Source organism: Haliaeetus leucocephalus, unplaced genomic scaffold, assembly GCF_000737465.1.
Source record: "Haliaeetus leucocephalus isolate CR32 unplaced genomic scaffold, Haliaeetus_leucocephalus-4.0 Scaffold120, whole genome shotgun sequence".
NCBI classification, from domain to species: domain Eukaryota; kingdom Metazoa; phylum Chordata; class Aves; order Accipitriformes; family Accipitridae; genus Haliaeetus; species Haliaeetus leucocephalus.
In genome coordinates this window covers 2,504,001-2,523,026 of record NW_010972556.1, presented here as the reverse complement: position 1 = coordinate 2,523,026, position 19,026 = coordinate 2,504,001, and the positions used below count along the sequence as shown (strand labels likewise).

General features: G+C 37.9%; 1 protein-coding gene across 2 annotated transcripts in view; it reads right to left on the bottom strand.

Annotated features, from left to right (window-relative positions):
* The window catches only part of RICTOR (RPTOR independent companion of MTOR, complex 2), an 84,968-nt gene that overhangs the window by 65,129 nt on the left and 813 nt on the right, over positions 1–19,026 (bottom strand). The window contains exon 3 of one of the 2 annotated variants that reach the window (XM_010585813.1): positions 1,330–1,427. In XM_010585813.1, the coding sequence (XP_010584115.1) occupies positions 1,330–1,427 (98 nt within the window). Of the gene's footprint in view, positions 1–292; positions 311–1,329; positions 1,428–19,026 lie in introns of those variants that run through there. The other variant, XM_010585815.1, reaches the window with a different exon arrangement.

The following is a 19,026-nucleotide window of genomic DNA, read 5'->3' as shown; positions in this document are numbered from 1 at the left end:
CCCCACCCCGCTAACCAAGTCCCATACACTACTACTGAAGTGGTGTTCAATCTTGCAAGGAAGTGCTTTTAACACCCAAGGAGCACACCTAATTCAAAGATTAGCATGCATGTTTGTCTTTCTCATATAAACTGCCCCCCCAAACCTGCCCTTGAGCATTTGTTCTTTCACTTGAGATAACCAGGAGGCTTTAACAGTTTTGAGACTTATCTCACTCAATGACCTGTTACCAGCTCATCTACAACAACAATAATTTAAACCTTACTTTACCCACAAAATCCTCCACTACTACCTTGTTTATTGGCTGCTGCTGATTGCAGGATCCATCCTCTGTCACCAAAACTTGGGTTTTATCTTCAGGCATGTTGCCCTCTCTGTGGTACTCTATCAGAAAGTATACAACTTACCAGCTCCTCAGTATCAGCCCATCCATTTGGGTAACACTCACACCGAAGCTCCATCTCTCCTAGCTCACTGACTGCAGTGCACTTTTCCCTTGCTTTCACAAATGGAACACTGGTCGAACCACAACCATTCAGTATGCTACAACAACCGTTTCCTAACTTCCTGCCCACCTTCCATCAGTCCTCTCTGCTCCTCTCCACAGGTTCCTCATCTACCCCAAAAAAGGGCACTTGTTCTCCTTCTGAAGGCCTTTGCTGGCCTCTTTCTTCAGCCTACACTCTCATCCTGACATAAGTTTTTAATTCTTGCCTCCTGTCAGCTCACAATGACAGCTTCCAACATACCATACTTTCAGGCAAGTACCTGTCACATTCGCATGGTTTGGATATTTGATAAAAAGCACCTCAAAAATCAGCAATACAGACCATTTCTAGAAATCACCCCTTTAAATCTTTTTCACTATGAAAACTGCAGTGAAAGTTGATGGTTGCTGTTCTGTTAGTGTCCAAACCACCGCATATGATGCTCGTTGATATAGTACTTGCCCTCACCATACTTTTGACAGCTTACACCCAGAGTGTCTGGCATTTCACATTTTTGATTCAATTCAGTGGAGCACTAACCAATCTTTAGCTCTCTTTGTGCAACTTAACCCATTAATTGGGAGGTATTTCAGGCTTCTAAACACTAAAACAATACAAAAATTCAGCCAGTAGGACATTCAGACAAACTTCAGCATAACCCTGCATTCATGTATTTGCTTGTCCTTATCTGCTCCTTTCCTCTCCCACAGTACATAGATTTCAAGTACAGGTCCATGATACTAAGCCGTTTCATGAATCTCTCAGCCAAAGTCTGATAAAGTACAAGCAAAATATTTTGTCTGGGCAATGACTTGTTCTATGATACCATCTGAACTCTTACCTTAGTAAAATTATTCAAGTGACCTAGTTTTCTCATATTTGAAACACCTTGTAGTTTGGCCACATTTTGCAGAATCTCTCTCATATTATCACAGGGTTCTGCAAAAGAAAACAGGTTATTAGCGGATACAGTTGAAAAATAAAGTAAAAAATCTAAACGTGCATTCAACATGCAGTTTCCCAAGTATCACAGGTACTCTCCTGGTCTTAATTAAGGATGCAGATAATTTTTACCTCAAGAAGCATCAATCTGATTTATGCTTAGAACCAAAGCCAGGCACACCCAAGTTCTCTAGAATAAATGCTAAAGCCCATGGAGGAGCGAGACTCCTATTTTAAAGCAGATTTTAATCCACATCTTAAATTTACAATTGACAAAGAAAACCATTTAGTGTCTGAAACTCCAATCCCAACACCTTGTAACTGAACAGCTTTATCCTTAATGCCCTTGTAATTTAAAGACAAGAAGTAAACTTAAAGACAGCAGTAAAAAGATAGCACGTTACTGTCATACCACAACTTCTTTGTTCCCTCCAGACAAAGGGTTGGTGGGATTTTGGGAAGATGGGACTCTTTTCTGCTCTCCATATTAATCTCTGTCCACAATCACCCTAAACATACTTGAGGGCTAGGACTTTCAGTCACAAAGGAAGTTAACTACAAGGTAAACAGGGAGACTAGGTATGTCTTCTCCTTTCTTACTAAGGGTCCACCATCCCAGGAAAAAAACCCTAAACCTCACAAACCAGGATTCAGACACCAATTGATGACCCTACTTTCTTCTGGGAGATGGAAAAGGACTACCAAACATGGTGAGAAGAGACAATATTGCCCCAACCTTTCAGAATAAGGTTGGGAGTTGAGGCAGAGTGGGACAAGCAGCACAGAGTGGGGCTGGGCGCAGAGACCTGCACGCAGAGCTACTGTACCAGAAACTGCAGTAGGCTCTGTACATGGTGGCATTGCAGCAGGACCATTTTCAAAGGGAGATGCTTGACTGCAGGACTCTCGTGCAGTCTGATTAGACACTGTGTAATAGGTACTACAACAATACTATCAACAGCACTGTAGTTTGAAAGAAATGAAATAGCAAGGCTATACTGGGGATGTGAACTGTTACAAAGTATTACATTACTAAAAAAGAAAAAATTGCATTACATAAAATGAAGTCTTTAGAAAAAGCTTGAGGAGTCCAAACCCCAGACATATGGAAAGCAGTAAGAAGAAGGCTTTTGTGTGTGGTGCCCCACACTCACTTCAGTAAAAGAAACCTGCTTCCCACTGCAGTACGAACATCTACAGCTGAATTTGTGGCATATAGTCTTCTACTTCCCTGTTCATCCTGAAAGGATATTTGTATATTTTTCATTATACAAAGGAAATCAAAAGTGTCAGAGATGTAAAGAAAACACCTTCTTCACCACCTCTGCACAAGCCAAGCTGAGTTTACCACCTTCTATAGTTTAAATACTTTAAGAGCAACAAATTTGAAAAAGCAGACATAACTAGCAAGCTCATCAGGATATATCCAGAGCATATTTGGAAAGACAAGACCCTGTACTTGCACTACCATCAGGAATACAAGACAGTATTTAAAGATTGACACCTACAGGTAGACACCTCAATTAAGGTGTGTAAGTCAATGGAGATCTCATCTGTCAGCCAATGAAGTCAAAAAACAGTTAACCTGACCAGCTGCAAGATGCCTACTCAAGGGTAAGGTGAATCAATTGTACTGACTATACTGCTTATAATGAAGCTATAACACATGTACAGACATGCTACTGCCATACCACATAATTGTGATTTTTTTTCAGACAAAGGATCAGTGAGATGTTGGGAAGACAAGACAGGCTCCTAAATGTGGGCATCGATCTCAGTCACACCAGCTTGGTGTGAAATAACCTTTTCCACAAACCTAAGTCACAGCAATAAGCAAAGTCAGCTTTGAATAGACAGCCACAAGTATAGACAGAGCTACCCTGCATCACAGAACTGTATGCATAGCAAAACCAAATCCAATAACTCCAAATTTAAACTGGAACATGTGCATGCATCTCTTTGAACCCACCCCAACCAAGCAAAAAAAAAAAATTGACATGATCACAGAAATTAGAGACAGTGAAAATCTTAGTAGATCCATCCCAAATTTAGGATTCCTCTGCACAGTTTACTTTTCCAGGGCTTAACTCAGTTTGAGAGGTTTGCAACAGCACAAGCCATAGAAACAAGAGAAACACTGAAGACAAGTAGGCTGGGATAGTTATAACACTACAAATAGTTTACACCATAGCCCCTAATTTCAAGGGAACATAATAGGAGAGGAAAAAAACTTCCCCGTAATTTGGTTTCTCTGAAAATACAGTTTGACTGATTTCTACACTTTGGCCTGCCTTGGGTGGGAATTTCCCCAGCTCACACCTCTTTTGGACCTGTTAACACACTCCATTACACCACAAGAAAGAGCCCAGGTGAGCAGCCTTAGAGCTCTTCAAAATGTTATACTTCAATTCCCTGGAAAACAAGCAGCAACAATAACTTTCCAAAATGACTGGAAATATGCTTGTAAGTTTTAATTTTGAAAGTGCAGATGGCTACATACTCAAGGTAAACCTCTACCAAAACTAAGCTCACTATATGGACAGGAAAGACCACGAGACTAGCCCAGGAAGCCTCTTGTACATCACTGGCAATGAACATTTCTATTCAGCTACCTGACAGAGTGGGCACTAACTCAGAAGTGAGCAAAGTGTGCTGTGCAGAAAAGCAAACAATTGGGATGTGAAGAAACCAGGACATGATGATGCTACCAATTCCCATGTTAACAACTCTGTAGCAATGGCAGACCTTTATAACGAGCCTTGCTAATTAAAATGTGCACTAAATCCATTTTACTCATGTATGAAAAACTGCACTTATAGCAACTTTCCTTCACATTGTCCTTTTTCTGCTAAGAAAAACTCATTTATAGAGAGACAGAAAAGTTTGAGGAAAAACCATCTTTGTACTGCCTAGTTGAGCAGCCAGGTATTTCCCAGAAGCTTCACTAGCAGACAAGTAATTTGAAGCAAACTGGGGACTCCAGTATGAGCTCTAAAACACTGTGAGAAAATTGAGAACATGACAGATATTTCCACTATCAAACTGGTAACATGAATACAGCAAGTTAACTAGTTCACACTTTGGTTATATCAACACTACTGCTGTAGAAAAAACAAGATAGTAAAGAAATAAATACCCTTAGAAAGAACTAAGATTACAGAAGCCTTTTTGGTCAAGTCTTGTCAGTTCAAGTCTTCTTTTAAACTTCAGAAGAACCTTCTTGCAAAAAATCTCTTCCAAAAAAGTTACCAAAAGAATTGTGTCATACTAACTTCAAGGAAAGACTGGCTGTCCTGTTTTTCGCCTTCTGGAAATGCATCGCATATTAGAAAGAAGTAGAAAATTTACTTAAGTTACTCCACTGTGAGTCATTTTTATTAAAAATAAAGCCAATAGGGAAAGTAGGCAGGCCTAACAGAACCTCACATGTGGCAGATGTAAAAGAACTTAAACAAAATAACATCACTTCACAAATGGAGAGATAGTCTCTTGCTAGTCTGTCCCTTACATTAAAATAGGCTTGAAAATAGACTAAATACATTCTGGATTCACCACCTAAGCCATGTGGCTTTCCTGTAATCAAAGATCAGATAACAGCACTGCGTTATCTTCCTGTCACAAACTCATGCAACAGCATTGAAGAACATGGATTAATGCAGCAATGGAAAAAACACGGGACAAAATCAGAGACTGAGCTCCCAAAAGAAGAAATATCATGGCCGTAACATTTCATTGTCAAGCTTAACAGCTCATGTTGGTGTTGACAAGGAGTTTTGGTTTGGGGGTTTTTTGGGGGGTGGGGTTTTTTTTTGGTTTTTTTTTGTCTCTTTTAAGGACCCCAGTTCAGACCACTGCTGCAGAGATTTCTTAGTTCTGATTAACCTTTACTCTAGCTCTTCAGAAGTTCTTGCTTTTCTATCCAAAAAAAAAAGACAAGCATGAGAAGCTACTTGGTATAACTTCAAGACCCCTCAAAAGTCTATTCTTTCCTGACTTCCTTCATTTATTACTGAGATGCTGACTTATATTAGGAAAAATTTCTTCACCGAAAGGGTTGTCAAGCATTGGAACAGGCTGCTCAGGGAAGCGGTTGAGTCACCATCCCTGGAGGTATTTAAAAGACGTGTAGACGTGGCACTTCAGGACATGGTTTAGTGGTGGACTTGGTAGTGTTAGGTTTACGGTTGGACTTGATGATCTTAAGGGCCTTTTCCAACATAAATGATTCTACCATCTCAAGCTGGCCCATAGTGACAACCAAGTATCATCACATTCTTTCCCATGGTGATTCTGAGGGTGAAGTGGCGCAAAATGACTGAGCTGATCTTACAGCTTTCTTCTGCCAAAAGATGTATAACCCCTTCCCTTACTTTCCTCCCCTCTACCCCATCCCACTATATGATACACCCTATCCTTTACACAGCTCTGGCACCCATCAAGTTCACATTAAAACAATTCTGCTAACTAACTCAGCAGAATACTTTTCATTCTTTTGGTTATGTTACTTTTCTGCTAGGTTACCAAGTCAAACTAAATACTGAAGTCTTACAAAAATCCATGCAGAAATGGCTGTGCCACTGAGCCATTCACGGGTAGAGTGGTGGAAGCAGGACATACCCCTTCCAGAAGGGACTCAGTAGAAAAAAAAGTCAGACTATCTTTTTTTACCTGCACTTTTACACTTGGCAAATTGTCCCAATTAATGTACACAAAGCCACTTTGCCTCAAATCTCATCTAAAAACTTGTTGACATATAAAAAAAATTTCAAGCCAGCACACTTGTGTTCTGCAACAGTAGCTTTGGTTGATTATCATTACCGTCTGATTTTCTGCGTATCTGCCTTCTTTTTTTGGATAGCAAGCATTTTGAAGTAGCAGATACCTTTGTTCTGTCTACTTCTGTTACACCAAACAGTTTCTCACCCGCAACTGTCTGCACTGATAACACCCAGTACATATAACGATAATCTTTAGCACAGAGCAAAACCGGTGTTTTTAAAACCCTAGCCTCAAGAATGCTGCAATTCTCTACACCTTAAAGTAATTCATAGATGCATGTATATTAAAAATCTTCCAAGTTGGGGTGGTGTTTGTTTTTAGACTCTCATGGCCTTTTCAGGCTTGACTCACTTTTTCACCCCTTCAGTACTGTGACATTGTTTTTCCCCAGTGAGAACCATGATGCATTCTGACAGATCCCATTCTCTAGAGAGAAAGAACACCACAGAGCTCCAGCTACACAAACCTGCTAGTGCTCCATCTAATGCTGGGATGAAACAGGACCAGCAATAGCTATATTAGCACAACTGACAACTCCTTTCCCCTGACAGATTTAGCAGCATTGTTTGACCACATTCAGTACGCTAGCAGCACGCCAGTTTGCTATTCTGTTATGCACATGTGAATAAAAAGCAAACAAAAAGAATGGTAGGCTTTAGCACACAAATAATTCAGTAACTCTGAAGTCAGGCATAATGAGTTAAACTGAGGAGCGTGTATTTTATATGCTTCACTTAGTAGATGCTAGGACAGTACATGTACACATCAATCAGTGTACGCACACAGTAGTAAACTCTCAAGTGAGACACTGCACTAGCAGCTCCTATCACACCTACTAGAATCATAGTGCAAAAAAGTGAAATAAGAGACTAAATATGCCTAAAGACTTCTCCTAAAGAATGAAACTGTACTTCAATACAGTTAAGCATTTCATCCTTGACTAAGAACACAGGAAATACCTTCCTCTTACTAAAGGAAAGAATCACAATATAAATGGATGATTCTGGTGAATTCACTGTACACCTCCACATTTATCAGAGATTTTTAAAGTTTAAGTGCTATGCAACTGTATAATGCAAAGCTGCTCTTAGTGGCCTGTTAAAACTACATGCTGACAAAACAAAGAAGTTGAGTGAAACACACCCCAACTAGAAACATTAATGCACTGTTCTCCATTTCCACTGACATAGTTATCAAATATCAGTTATCAAAAGCAACAAAACATTAGAAATCAGTTACTTGAAGGTGTCTTTGTAAGCCTAGATGACAGCCTGCTAAAACACTTTTTATCAACACCTTTAATAATGAAATGAAACACCAATGAGAAGGCATATCCTGCCATTAACAACTTGCTGGGGAAAAAAAATCAGGACAATTATGTAATCTCTCATAACATGAAGTATTCTTAATTTACATCTAATTCAAAATGTGGAAACTGCACAGAAGAAAAACAACCAGGTTCTAAGAACAACAGAAGAGAAAGCTACATAAAAAAGCAAACTGCATGACACAGAGATCACTCCTGAATTATTTCTATTAACACATCAACTCCACTTTGCCAGATTGAAAAAAATTAGCACATGAACAGTTTACATTCAGCCTATGATTTTCATAAACACAGTAATATATGTTTAGACTTAAGGTATGTCTCAATTTATAAGGTAAAAACAGAAATACTTGTTCACTTGTAGTATCAATTTTAGGTAGTTACTGTTATGTTGAAAAATGTACTGAATACAAAGCCAGATAGAGATCCTCTACAATCATTGTTAAAATTATGTTATCACACTTGATTCAGTAAGGTGTAAAGTATTTTGCACTAATATACTGTGCTGTATTAAGTTTTTTCAAATAATTCTCATAAATTTTAATTAAAAACCCCACAATGTATAACAAATCTTAACAATTGAGAGCATCGCCCTGAAAAGTAGAGGTGATTTCTGCAGAATGTACCTAAAGATTTATTTAGTTTGATTCCTATAGCTTCCATAGGTGAACTATACATAAAGCACTTTATTTTGAATACAGAGAAGTTCCAGTAACTCCTGTTCATGAAAACAGAAGAAAATAAAAGCTAAGAACTCATTATTATTTTCACTCTTGCTGCTTAAGAAAACGATGAATAGATGGAAGTGGCTCAGTAATATGAAAAAAGCACACCTCCTTTCTTTCATGGCAGTCAGCAAAGAAAGTAAAAGAACTGTTCTTCCTACATTAGGTAGAAATTAACCTTCACATTTATAAAAATGTCTATTAAGTAGAAAGCAGTGCAAAAGACAGCATTTCCAAGGTAGGATGCAGAAATCACTAGAACCTCAGATAAGAAGAAAGTCTTGTATTGGGATTACACTTACAAGTCTAATCCTTCATATTTAGCTCTGTACATCTAGACTTGCACTATGTCCTTCTGTAAGTAAACAGGAAAGTAAAGTTTAAATGCCTACTGTGACTGTATAGATTTCTCTTTTGCAAGTGTGCATAAAATCCTGTAAATTAAAGGATTTTTTTTAATATTACCAAGTATGGATAAAGGTGGCAGGAAATATACATTCTGGTGTTGCAGTCAGCTTGAAGCAGTGACAGCAGTTCAAAAATGGACCACTTCCTAAACTACTGTCTTATAATATTACTTCTAACCAAGACACAGATTCTATCTGTAAAAAAAATCCTAACATCCTCACCCTTGGAATTATGTTAATTATTCCCAATGTGTTATCTTGTATGCTTACTGTTAAAACCTCTGCAAAACAGGTTTTATAGTTGAAGCGTTAACAGCTTTTCTAGCACCTAAAGCTACAGTATTACTACTTAAACAGAAGCACAGAACAAAGCTGAAGATTGGCCACAAATTATGTTGGATTGCTAGAGACAAACTTAAAATATCTTTAACCTTTGAACACAGAAAGACAAATCTGAAGGACCATTCCAAAGGATAGCTACAACGTTGATTTGAAAATTAATTACCTATAGCTTTTGATAAACAAACTATTCTTTAAATGCTTACTTAAAAACAAACTACTGTCCTGCATGAGTTTCCTCAAAGACTAATTATGAAAATAATATTAAAGTTAGGACTACATAAGGTACCAAGGTAGGTTTTTTAAAAAAAAAACACCCTGTTGTTCTTTAAGTGACTTGTCTATTCAGAGAGAACAAACATTTGATTTAGTCCTCCATTAAAACTTACAGTTAGGTCCTCAACTCTCAGGAAGACATGATGTTAATGCCAAGAATCTCAGCAATCATTCTTGGTATATACCATCTTTGTGTATTACATACTTATTCTGCGCCCCCCGCTCCCCTGAAAAACATAATGCCATCTTTCTAAAATATTAGATACACAACTGTAACTACTGCACACTATGACAACTAAAACCAAGCCCAGATTATAGTCTCCTAACAAAATTCCTCATTACCACTTAAAAGCAAAACAGAAATATAAATTATTCCAGTATACATAGTTAAACTCTAGAATAACTTGCTCTAAAACTTTCAAAAGTTTAGTTGTTTAAAAGAAAAAGGAGGGGGGAAAAGACAACAAAAAGAACATAAACAAAGGCACAAAACACTGGAGGCTGGGGAACACTCCATTGTGGCGTGACTACACATTTCTTTGCCCTGTTGTTCTGTGCTCCTCTGCATCAATTATCAGCTACTGTCAAAGACAGGACATAAGGCTGGAGTGACCCCAGTACAGTCCTTATGCCCAAAAGCCAATAAAAGGCTGGAGGATAAGCCATTCCCAGATTCACAACATTGGTTATGTTGGTATACAAATCAAATTAATACTTTCCAGAACATCAACTACAAATTTGAATAGTAATATGAGTTTATTGTAAAGGTTAGAAAATTATCTTCAATTCCTCCAACCCTTTTTCTTCTTTTCTGCCACCAATTCTAGAAACAGGAAATTCAGGGCAGTCACAATTTTTAGTTGCTTTAACAAAAGATATACTGTGACTGCTTCACATCAGGCAAGTCTCCTTTCAAAACTACTCAAAAGAATTCTGATCATGTATTTCTCTGAATATTATCAAACTGACAAGCAAGTTAATAATAATATCACTGACATCAGAATAAAATTTGTGAAAGGGAGAAATATGATCGTATTCAAGAATATTTTCCCAATGAACATTCTAATTCTTCTCTGCATCATTTTAATTTGTTCAAGAACCCAAAAATGTATTGTCCAGTTAAATGGCCCTTCATGATGAACTCTAAGCTGTCAGGAGCTAGCCACTGTCCCCAGAAATACTCTGTTACACAGGGTGTCATGTAAGAAAAAGCCTAGCAACATAGCAAATGTAAGATCCCCTGGTTTGCCAATGAAGACATGAAGGGCAATTTGGCAAGACATGGAAAGAGCAAAGTAGTTAACCTCAAATTCAAACATTAGTAGAGGTACACAACTAGAAACTAGATGTAATTCACAAACAGCACTAACGGAAGCAGGAAACCTTTAAAATGTGGCAAATCTGCAACGTGATAACTACACCCCTTAAAATGCTATAACCAGAAGATTTCAGAATAGTGCACAGATTTAAGATGTTTGGGAACTCCAGTCCCTCATACCAGGGACAGGGCAAGACTCATCCGTCCATAGCTGTGACTGTTCAAGACATTTACTCTTTCTCCTGAAAACATCATTCTCAGAGAAGAGACAGGAATGACCATACTTATAAACTTCACAATATGATCTAAGTACAATTCTTTAAACACAGAAGACACCCAATTCCTTGGTCAATTTCAACTTAGAAAAATCTATCCCACAGAAGTAACAGGCTGACCTAAAAAGCTGAGCTGGAAACACCACATTTATAGGAACAGCAAGTTGTTGGGTTTTTTTGTTTGTTTGTTTTTTTATTTAATGGAAAAAAAAAACCCCAACCTGTAAGTCTACCCATGAGAATCACACATGGTTTGCATAAAGGAGATGAACACATTCTAAATTATCTAGGTATGAGGTTGCTAAAGGTGAATTCTGACTTCAGTGATGCTCAGAAGGTAAAAAAGGAAAAATATTACTTACAGATTTAATCAGGTTTTTTTAAAAAACAGTAATTTTCAGGCAACAGCTGTTCTTGATAGTCCTCTATTTTTATGAAATAATTATTTTTAAAAACAGATATAGTTTTATTTGTAGTCTGTGTACACCTGAAGCAGGAAACCAATCTTTTACACAGCTAAAAAAACAAACAAAATCCCTGTATTGATCACCACACATGTTTACATGAAGAGATTAACGAAAATATTCTTTGTTACTCTTTTATAACTATTATGTATTTTTCCATAAATCAAGTTCATACTGTTTTCCTTTAAATACTTTACTTCTATGCACAAGTATCTTCTACTAATCATTCTGTAGTCTTAAATCAGCAGCTGTAGTTCATTTCACAATGAATAAAATTTATGCAAATGGGGTACAGATGTTCATCTTTCATTTTAACCAAACAAGTGCTAGCTAACAGTAGTCATTTCAAATACGGGTAACTGCCCTAGCTCATCTTAACCATTTTGCCATCCCTTTGGTCATAGACTCAAACGATTATTCAAAGTATCACTGATAAACAGCATGAAATATTGTTAGCTATGCATTTCTCCAACTGAAAAGGAATTAAAAATCTTTGCGCTTTTCATTTTACATCTCAGACAATTAAGCGTATTTAATTTATACTAAACAAATAATTTTAAAAGTAGCTTTCTGAAATGTTTCACCTACATGAAAAAATGGTCAGATGTAGCCAAAATCATAGCAAAAAGTAGCACTTGGACTAAAATGAGTTTAGAGAAGTCTACATAGTGAAGAATAAACCCAGTAAATTTAGAAACAAAATCTCCCCTTTTAGGAACACTTTCCTAAAGGCTCTATCACTCAGACTAATTTATTAATGAACAATATTGATTCTAAGGATATTGCTGTTCAGATAGAATTGGGAGAAGAGACTTCCTCATAATATTTAGTTACCCAAACCTATTCAGGCCCCTATTGAGATGCAGCTTGCTACGCTCTGATAAATGTAACAGAAGCATAAGAACGTGAGTCCTACAGAGCTTTCAAGTATGTGATAATAGTAAAATTCATCACACAACTAAGAAAACACAACTGTAAGTAGGGGGTTTTGTTCTCTGGGGTTGAGGTTTTTTTATTGGGTTTTGTGCTGGTTTTTTTACTCCATTTTCTCACTTACACAGCTTTACCAACGTTCCTCCTCTTCACCAGATGCAAGAATTTGGTGAATACATTCTTCGCTAATCATGCTCTGAATTTTTGCTAAGTCCTGCTTTTTTCCTGATGCATTCTACCCAAATTTTTCATCACCACAACAGATGGTTGGCAAATGAAAAAAATATTTTCTGCAGTATACATGAATACACTAATACTACAGATTTTTAAACAAGAATAAAGCAAGATATATTTTATTGTGAGATTGAAAGTTACGAGTGCTCCAGTTAAAACAATTTGTCCAGTATCAGCCAGCACTTCTGTAGCAGTGTTATTAGCACCTTCCCTTCTGTATCAGAACTCATCACAGGAGTGTTGCTCAGTGTGCAAATTCACCTGCACTACAGCATAAGCATCTGCCTACCTGCACACAGTTAAAAACACTTTCAATAAAAAGCAAACCTCTTATTTTATCTAACCTTTTGTGTAGTTATCAAAGCCTCAAGTCACATGCTTGTGTCTTAGTTGTAAGAAGGTAGCTGGTTTTCAGGTAGATGGTTTGTGTCATTTATTACTTAAAAAGTCTCAGGCAGGAGTCTCAATTACTATGAAAGATAAAAAGCTTACCTGACTTTTCAGTACATTCCCCCAAACTAGTCAGCCATCACTTCAACATCAACTCTCAAGCCATCCGGTAACACTCCTGAACACTGTTCTTTTCTGCAGTGTTTGTATGGAAATAAACAGTTGGAAAACAACAGGTTTTCACCATAACTGACTGTTTCACTTCTTCCCACTTTAAAGAGAAAAACTCTATCTGATGTTGAACATCTCTTCTATGTTACTAGGGCAAAACTTCCGAGATTGCTAGGTAATTGGTAAAGTATGCATGACTGGGCAAGTAAGTGATGTATTTCATTCTGGGAAAGCTATCGTTGACATGCTTCCTTATTTACTGTAATTATGATAAGAGCTGTGTTTCTTTACACAGCATCTACACTGGATAGGCTCTGACAAAAAAAAATAATCCTGAAACTAAGCATTGCATTAATCTCAAAGGCAGGGGGGAGGAAACCTGAAGAACATTTATGACAAAGACTAAAACATTCATACCAAGGCAGTGACTAGAGATTTTGGTACTTCAACAGTTTGCAAGATTCAAATGACTGGGAGAGGGGAAGCAGAATACTATAATGTCGAAACACAGCGTTGCTTAAACACCTAAGAAGCTATTTATACCGATCCAAATTGCAGAACAATCTCTTTTGTCAAATACAAATAGAAACCACAAGATATTAGAACAGTCATTTTATTCTCTGCACTTCAGAAGAAAAGTGCTGACATTTGTTGACCAATCTGAACCACAGCAGTAAAAACAAAGAACCCACCCACAAAAACAAATTTAGAGATGCTGTACACAGAAACTTTAAAGACAGACACGAACGCAGATCTTGAAAGACATGGTAGTGCTCAGCTCCTACAGATATCTTAATGCTAGGTAAGCAAGTCATAAGGTTTTAAAGTTGCCTTTTGTTAAGATTTTTCCTTCATTAAAAATGTTGTTCCTGTTTTCAAGAAATGAAAAGTGAAAATACTGTAAGCACACACCATTTTAGTAGCTCTAAGAAGTCTTAAGATTGTAAAAGCAGTAATACCTTAGGAAGCAAAGCCAAAGGTACACAAGTGTTACTAATCTAACCAGGCCAGTACACTATACAATTCCAAAACAATGGCCAACTAAAGCACAAGTGCAGGCAAGAAAGCTAAGTGTATGCCTTAATTTTGGAGTGCATACACTCAGCACCTCTAACTCGCTCACTTTTAAAACCTACTTAAAAGGTTACATGTTGACCAAAAAGTTAACAGGCCACCATCATTGATAACTTCCCCTTCAACCTCCCTACATAAAAAAAAAAAACAATATACACGAATAACGCAGCAGAAAATTCCTCAGACAGCAAGACAAGTAAGATCTCTCTCAAGCCATTTTTCAAGTTGCCCCTTCATATCTCAGAAGAACTGAAAAAAACATGTTACTAATTACCTTCTTGCTCCTATTGTGGCTTCTGTTATAGATTGACAAACAAGGGGGCAAAAAACCCAGCTACTGCTCTATGTGATCTGCTCTAACAGAAGCATCCTTGCTATAGTTACCCATCACAATGGTGGCATACTGCAAAGCGAGGGGAAAAGGTGCCCACACATTTTGTTTATTTTGGTATTTTTAAAATACTGTTTCTACAGTGTGGTGGAGCCCCACTTCTTTATATTTTTAAGCCAGACCATGTATTGCAGGAGTATGCAAAGAAGAACTTAAAGGCTTTCTGTAACAGTCTTGCCATCAGTGTGGAAGAACTACCTTTGAGCCACCAAGAAAGTACACACCAGCTACCATCTCTGCACTGGTTCCCTACTGCCTTGCTGGAAGCACTCCCAAAGAGGTTTTTTTTTTTCCCCCTTCCCCATTACTTGAGCTCTCAGTATCAGACAGGTGCACAACATCCCTCCCTGCTTCTTTCATATTGATGAAGGAAGCTAGAAACAGCACGGTCATCAAATCTCAAGCTGAATTTGGAAACAAAATTCATCCAGCCTTCTTTGACTATCCCGCAAATAACCCTTAAAAATGCCTGACATTTTTGTGGGCTGTAAACTGCAAATAGCATCCTGAGATGTTTGCCCTGCATGCAATGCATAACTATTTGCCATGTGGGCACATGGAATCAAATACAGTATGGTTTAAAGTGATGCAAGCACAGTAAAAAAAGTAATACAGTTCAGATCTTGAAGTTAAATGGAACTTCTGCGTCTTTTATTTTTACCTACGTGATAGAAGGAAATGATGGACAATGGAGGCAAAGGAAAAAAGGAAATTTTTTCAGGTAACACTAGCCAGTTCTGTGAAACTCACTCTCAGTGAGAAAAAAGCACCAGTTTTCTCAGCTACTTTATTCATATCTGCCTCGTGAAGTAGCTAGAGGACTCAACATTTACAAAATAGAATTGCCTGTACAAGAAAAGCTGCTAAATCAAAGTAGGATCTCATAATGCACATTTATGAATAATAAATGAAAGTACTGATGTTGGAGATAGGTACATTTCAGTTAATTAAAGAGTACAGTATCAGAAAGCAAAGACTGATACCCTCAAAAAGGAGGAAATGAAGACATACAGGCATGAACTGCACTTGACCATCAGCAGTTGACACTTCTGTATCTCTCCAAAGCTTCAGTAAGCACACAAGCTCTGAAAAGTTCCTAATATCCATTGCAGGCTCAGAGCTACAGGAATCCAAGAAAACAGGGATCCCTTGAAGGAAGGACATTTAAAGGAGCCTGACTACAGATAAGGCACTGTGAGACACAGCTCCCAGCTAGGCAAGTTCTAAACTACTTAGGCCTTCACAACCCAAAGGCAATAGATGCAACTCCAACAAAGGAAGAGGTGTTGGCCACCCAACAGGATGAGGCGATTCAGTTATAGAGGTGAGCAAAGAACTAAGCAGCAAACAAAGCATGGATTACACAAGCCTTTTACAGTACCCAGAGCTTTGGGAGATATATAAGCTTCTGTAATTCAGCTTGGAATACCTGTAAAACAGTCAGAAATAAAGATGAATTATGCTAAAAGCATATAATACTTGTAGCACGGTTACATACAAAACCATGACCAGACTCAATGCAAGAATTCCTACAAAATGCACTAACCTGGTCAAGAACTCCAATTGTCCTTTCTGGCCTTAAGAAGTTACATGCTTGATTTCAGTAGTCTAATTAAACCAATCTGCCTCATGCCATTGCTAATTCCTTCCAGATGACTGCAATGGGAGTTGCACTGGTGGTGAGTCTGCCCTCCTTTTCCTCTTCTATTCTATTCTGAGCAGGTAATATAAACAGAAGGCCAAAAGCTGAGTACTCTGAATCCCAATTATTAATTGCAATTTTGTAATCAACAGAAGATACAACATATGACCTTAAGCGGACAAAAGCAATGAGACTTCACCTGTATCTGCAGTTTTTTCTTACTGTACCAACACTATGCCCAACAGTATTTGGGCTGGGGACAATTTTTCCAGAGCTGATCATCCTAATTTTAAGAAAATTATTGTCCCCAAAAAAGATTTACCAGAATCCTCTTAAAAGATGGGGGTACAGCAAGGGCTGAGCAGCCCCGAAGTTTAAAAGGAAAAAAAAACCCAAACAAACCCAAAACAACAAAAAAAACAAGCCAGAAACAGCAAACCACAGACTTTACATTATAATTTTTAACCAGGCTAATCTTGTACATAAAGAGTTCACATACACAAACACACACAATGCACCATCATATAAAATGCCTTTCATAAATATTACTATATATCATTTTTAAAAAGGCAGAGCACCAAGAAGCTCCAAAGAGTAAAACCCTACTATACCAGCCATGGTAAAGATACATGACAACATGGTGTGTTCTGGGAAGACACCAGCAACCCTCAAACTACAGCAACAGAGAAAAGAGCAAACAAAAAGCAGCAGAGAAAGGTAGATCAGCTCTACAAGCAGCAAAACACTCCCCAAGCCTTACTGCACAAAAAGCCAGGAAGAAGTAGGACCCAAAGTAGCAGAAATAGGGCTAGCACCCTCCCTGCATCTATTATTACTTCTGAAATACTTAGTAACAGCACTGGCCTCTTGCATGGAAAGAGCATAGTATATAGTCCACAGGCATGGACTAGTGAAGGTCTGACATGTATGTCAAGTCATGTTCATCAAGCCAATGTTAACAGGAACCTGTTGAAAACAAGGCAATACCAATTTAATTTCACATGTTTGTAATAAAGAGGCCACTGTAACTAGAAGCATATTGCTGAGGCACCGTTTATGGTGATTCTTTACTTTGCCCAAATCAGTTATTTCACATTAATCAACATAAAGTTCAGTTGTCTGGGGAAACAAAAAAATATTAGAATATCTTTTAAGTTACTGAAAACATGAGCCCTGTGGAAAACTATATAATCCGCTCAACAAAGTGAATCAAAACAAGTGTATATTAGTACAGAATTAGGGTAACAATTTAAAATATTTAAACTAATTGCTTATGTAACTATTGTAACAGCTGTAAAAACAAACATTCATTGTGTTCAGTGTGGAAATGAAGTTATCATCTAGCTTAGTTAATGTCTTGCTGAGACTTTTTAACTTTTTACTTTTGTTTTCTCTTTAAGATGAAGTTAATACCTACCATGAATAACTATATGATTACTGATCAGTCAGCTGTAGTTTCTCTGACAAAAAACCAAACCCCTCACTTTTTTGATACAGGGTTCACAACTAAATTTAAAGCCGCGCCTTTTTTTTTTTTTAAAATAGGGGCTATATACAATCACAGTGCAAAACATCTTTTTTTGTTGTATGAAAATTTTTTTTTGCATCTTACCCGAGAGCCTCTTTTACAATATGATACATGTGAAGTAGCTATACTGCTACTACTACAGGTTGCATGGAATCAGTAGGTGGCTGAAAACACCTCATGGCAAAAAACAGTATCATAATGATAGTTGCCCATCAAATTCTGAGTAAAATATTTCAAACAGATTACATCTAAAAATTACCACTCCAGCATTTAAGTCTTGTGTATTGCTCTTTCACATCAAAACACTGCAATATGCTACACAACATAAAAAAAGTTACTAAACCCATTCATTAAAATCCTGATTCTGTAAGTTTCATGAACAGGTAACACTGCTTACAGTAGTAATTGTGTCACATGCTTGAACTGTTAAGGCCTCTGTCCCATATTTTGTTGGCAAAAGTTTCACTTGTTTTAATTTTAAACAGTGTTACACTAAAGCAATCATGTCCATTTGGTGATAAGGTGGGAAGAGCCATAAGAGCCTGTTTCTTTAAACTAAAAAAAACCTCACTGCTTTTCCCATGAACTAAAATACACTTGTAAATATGACATGTATACACAGAGCTAACTTTCAGCCCACAGTAAAACTGCGTAACAGAAAAATTCTAAACACAGATCATACTGGGGAAAAAACAATTAGAGGTGGAATTGCTGATACAGCCTCTCACTAAGCTGAAAACCTTATGGATGCTGCTAATACTTGTACTTCCTTTACATTTCACAGCCCACTTTTATCTCATTGATTCTGTCATCTCCCTGCCTACTTCCTCATAAAGCGGATCTATTCAGGATAGAAGCAGTCCTGGATCTCCTGAAGCAGAGCAGTTATACTACAAGCATCAACTTCATTCCCTCCCCGAGACCAAGACCTTCTGCCCCAGGGAAGATCATTGCTTCTAGCGGGCCAGTTCGTTTTCTGCATTTTATTCGGCCCTTTGGGAGAGTCTACCCCTCACCCTAGCCCTCAGCAAGGCAAGATGAGCTACACATTCGGGTAGGGAACGAGTTCCTATTCGTCCAAGACAAAATTAGTTAGTGTGTATTGGATGTTACCTCTACTTCCTTCCTCTTATTCCCGCCCCCCCCCCATACATCCGAGAGCAGTGGAGGATGTTTGGAGCAATTTAACAAGTAAACGGGAGATGAGTGCCTTCTGGTCGTACAGCGAGAGGCTCACGGGAAGCACCGTGGCCAGCCTGCCGAGGGCTGGCAGGGATGCACGACAAGGGACGGAGGCAGGACCGCTCGCCACTGCCGAGGTGC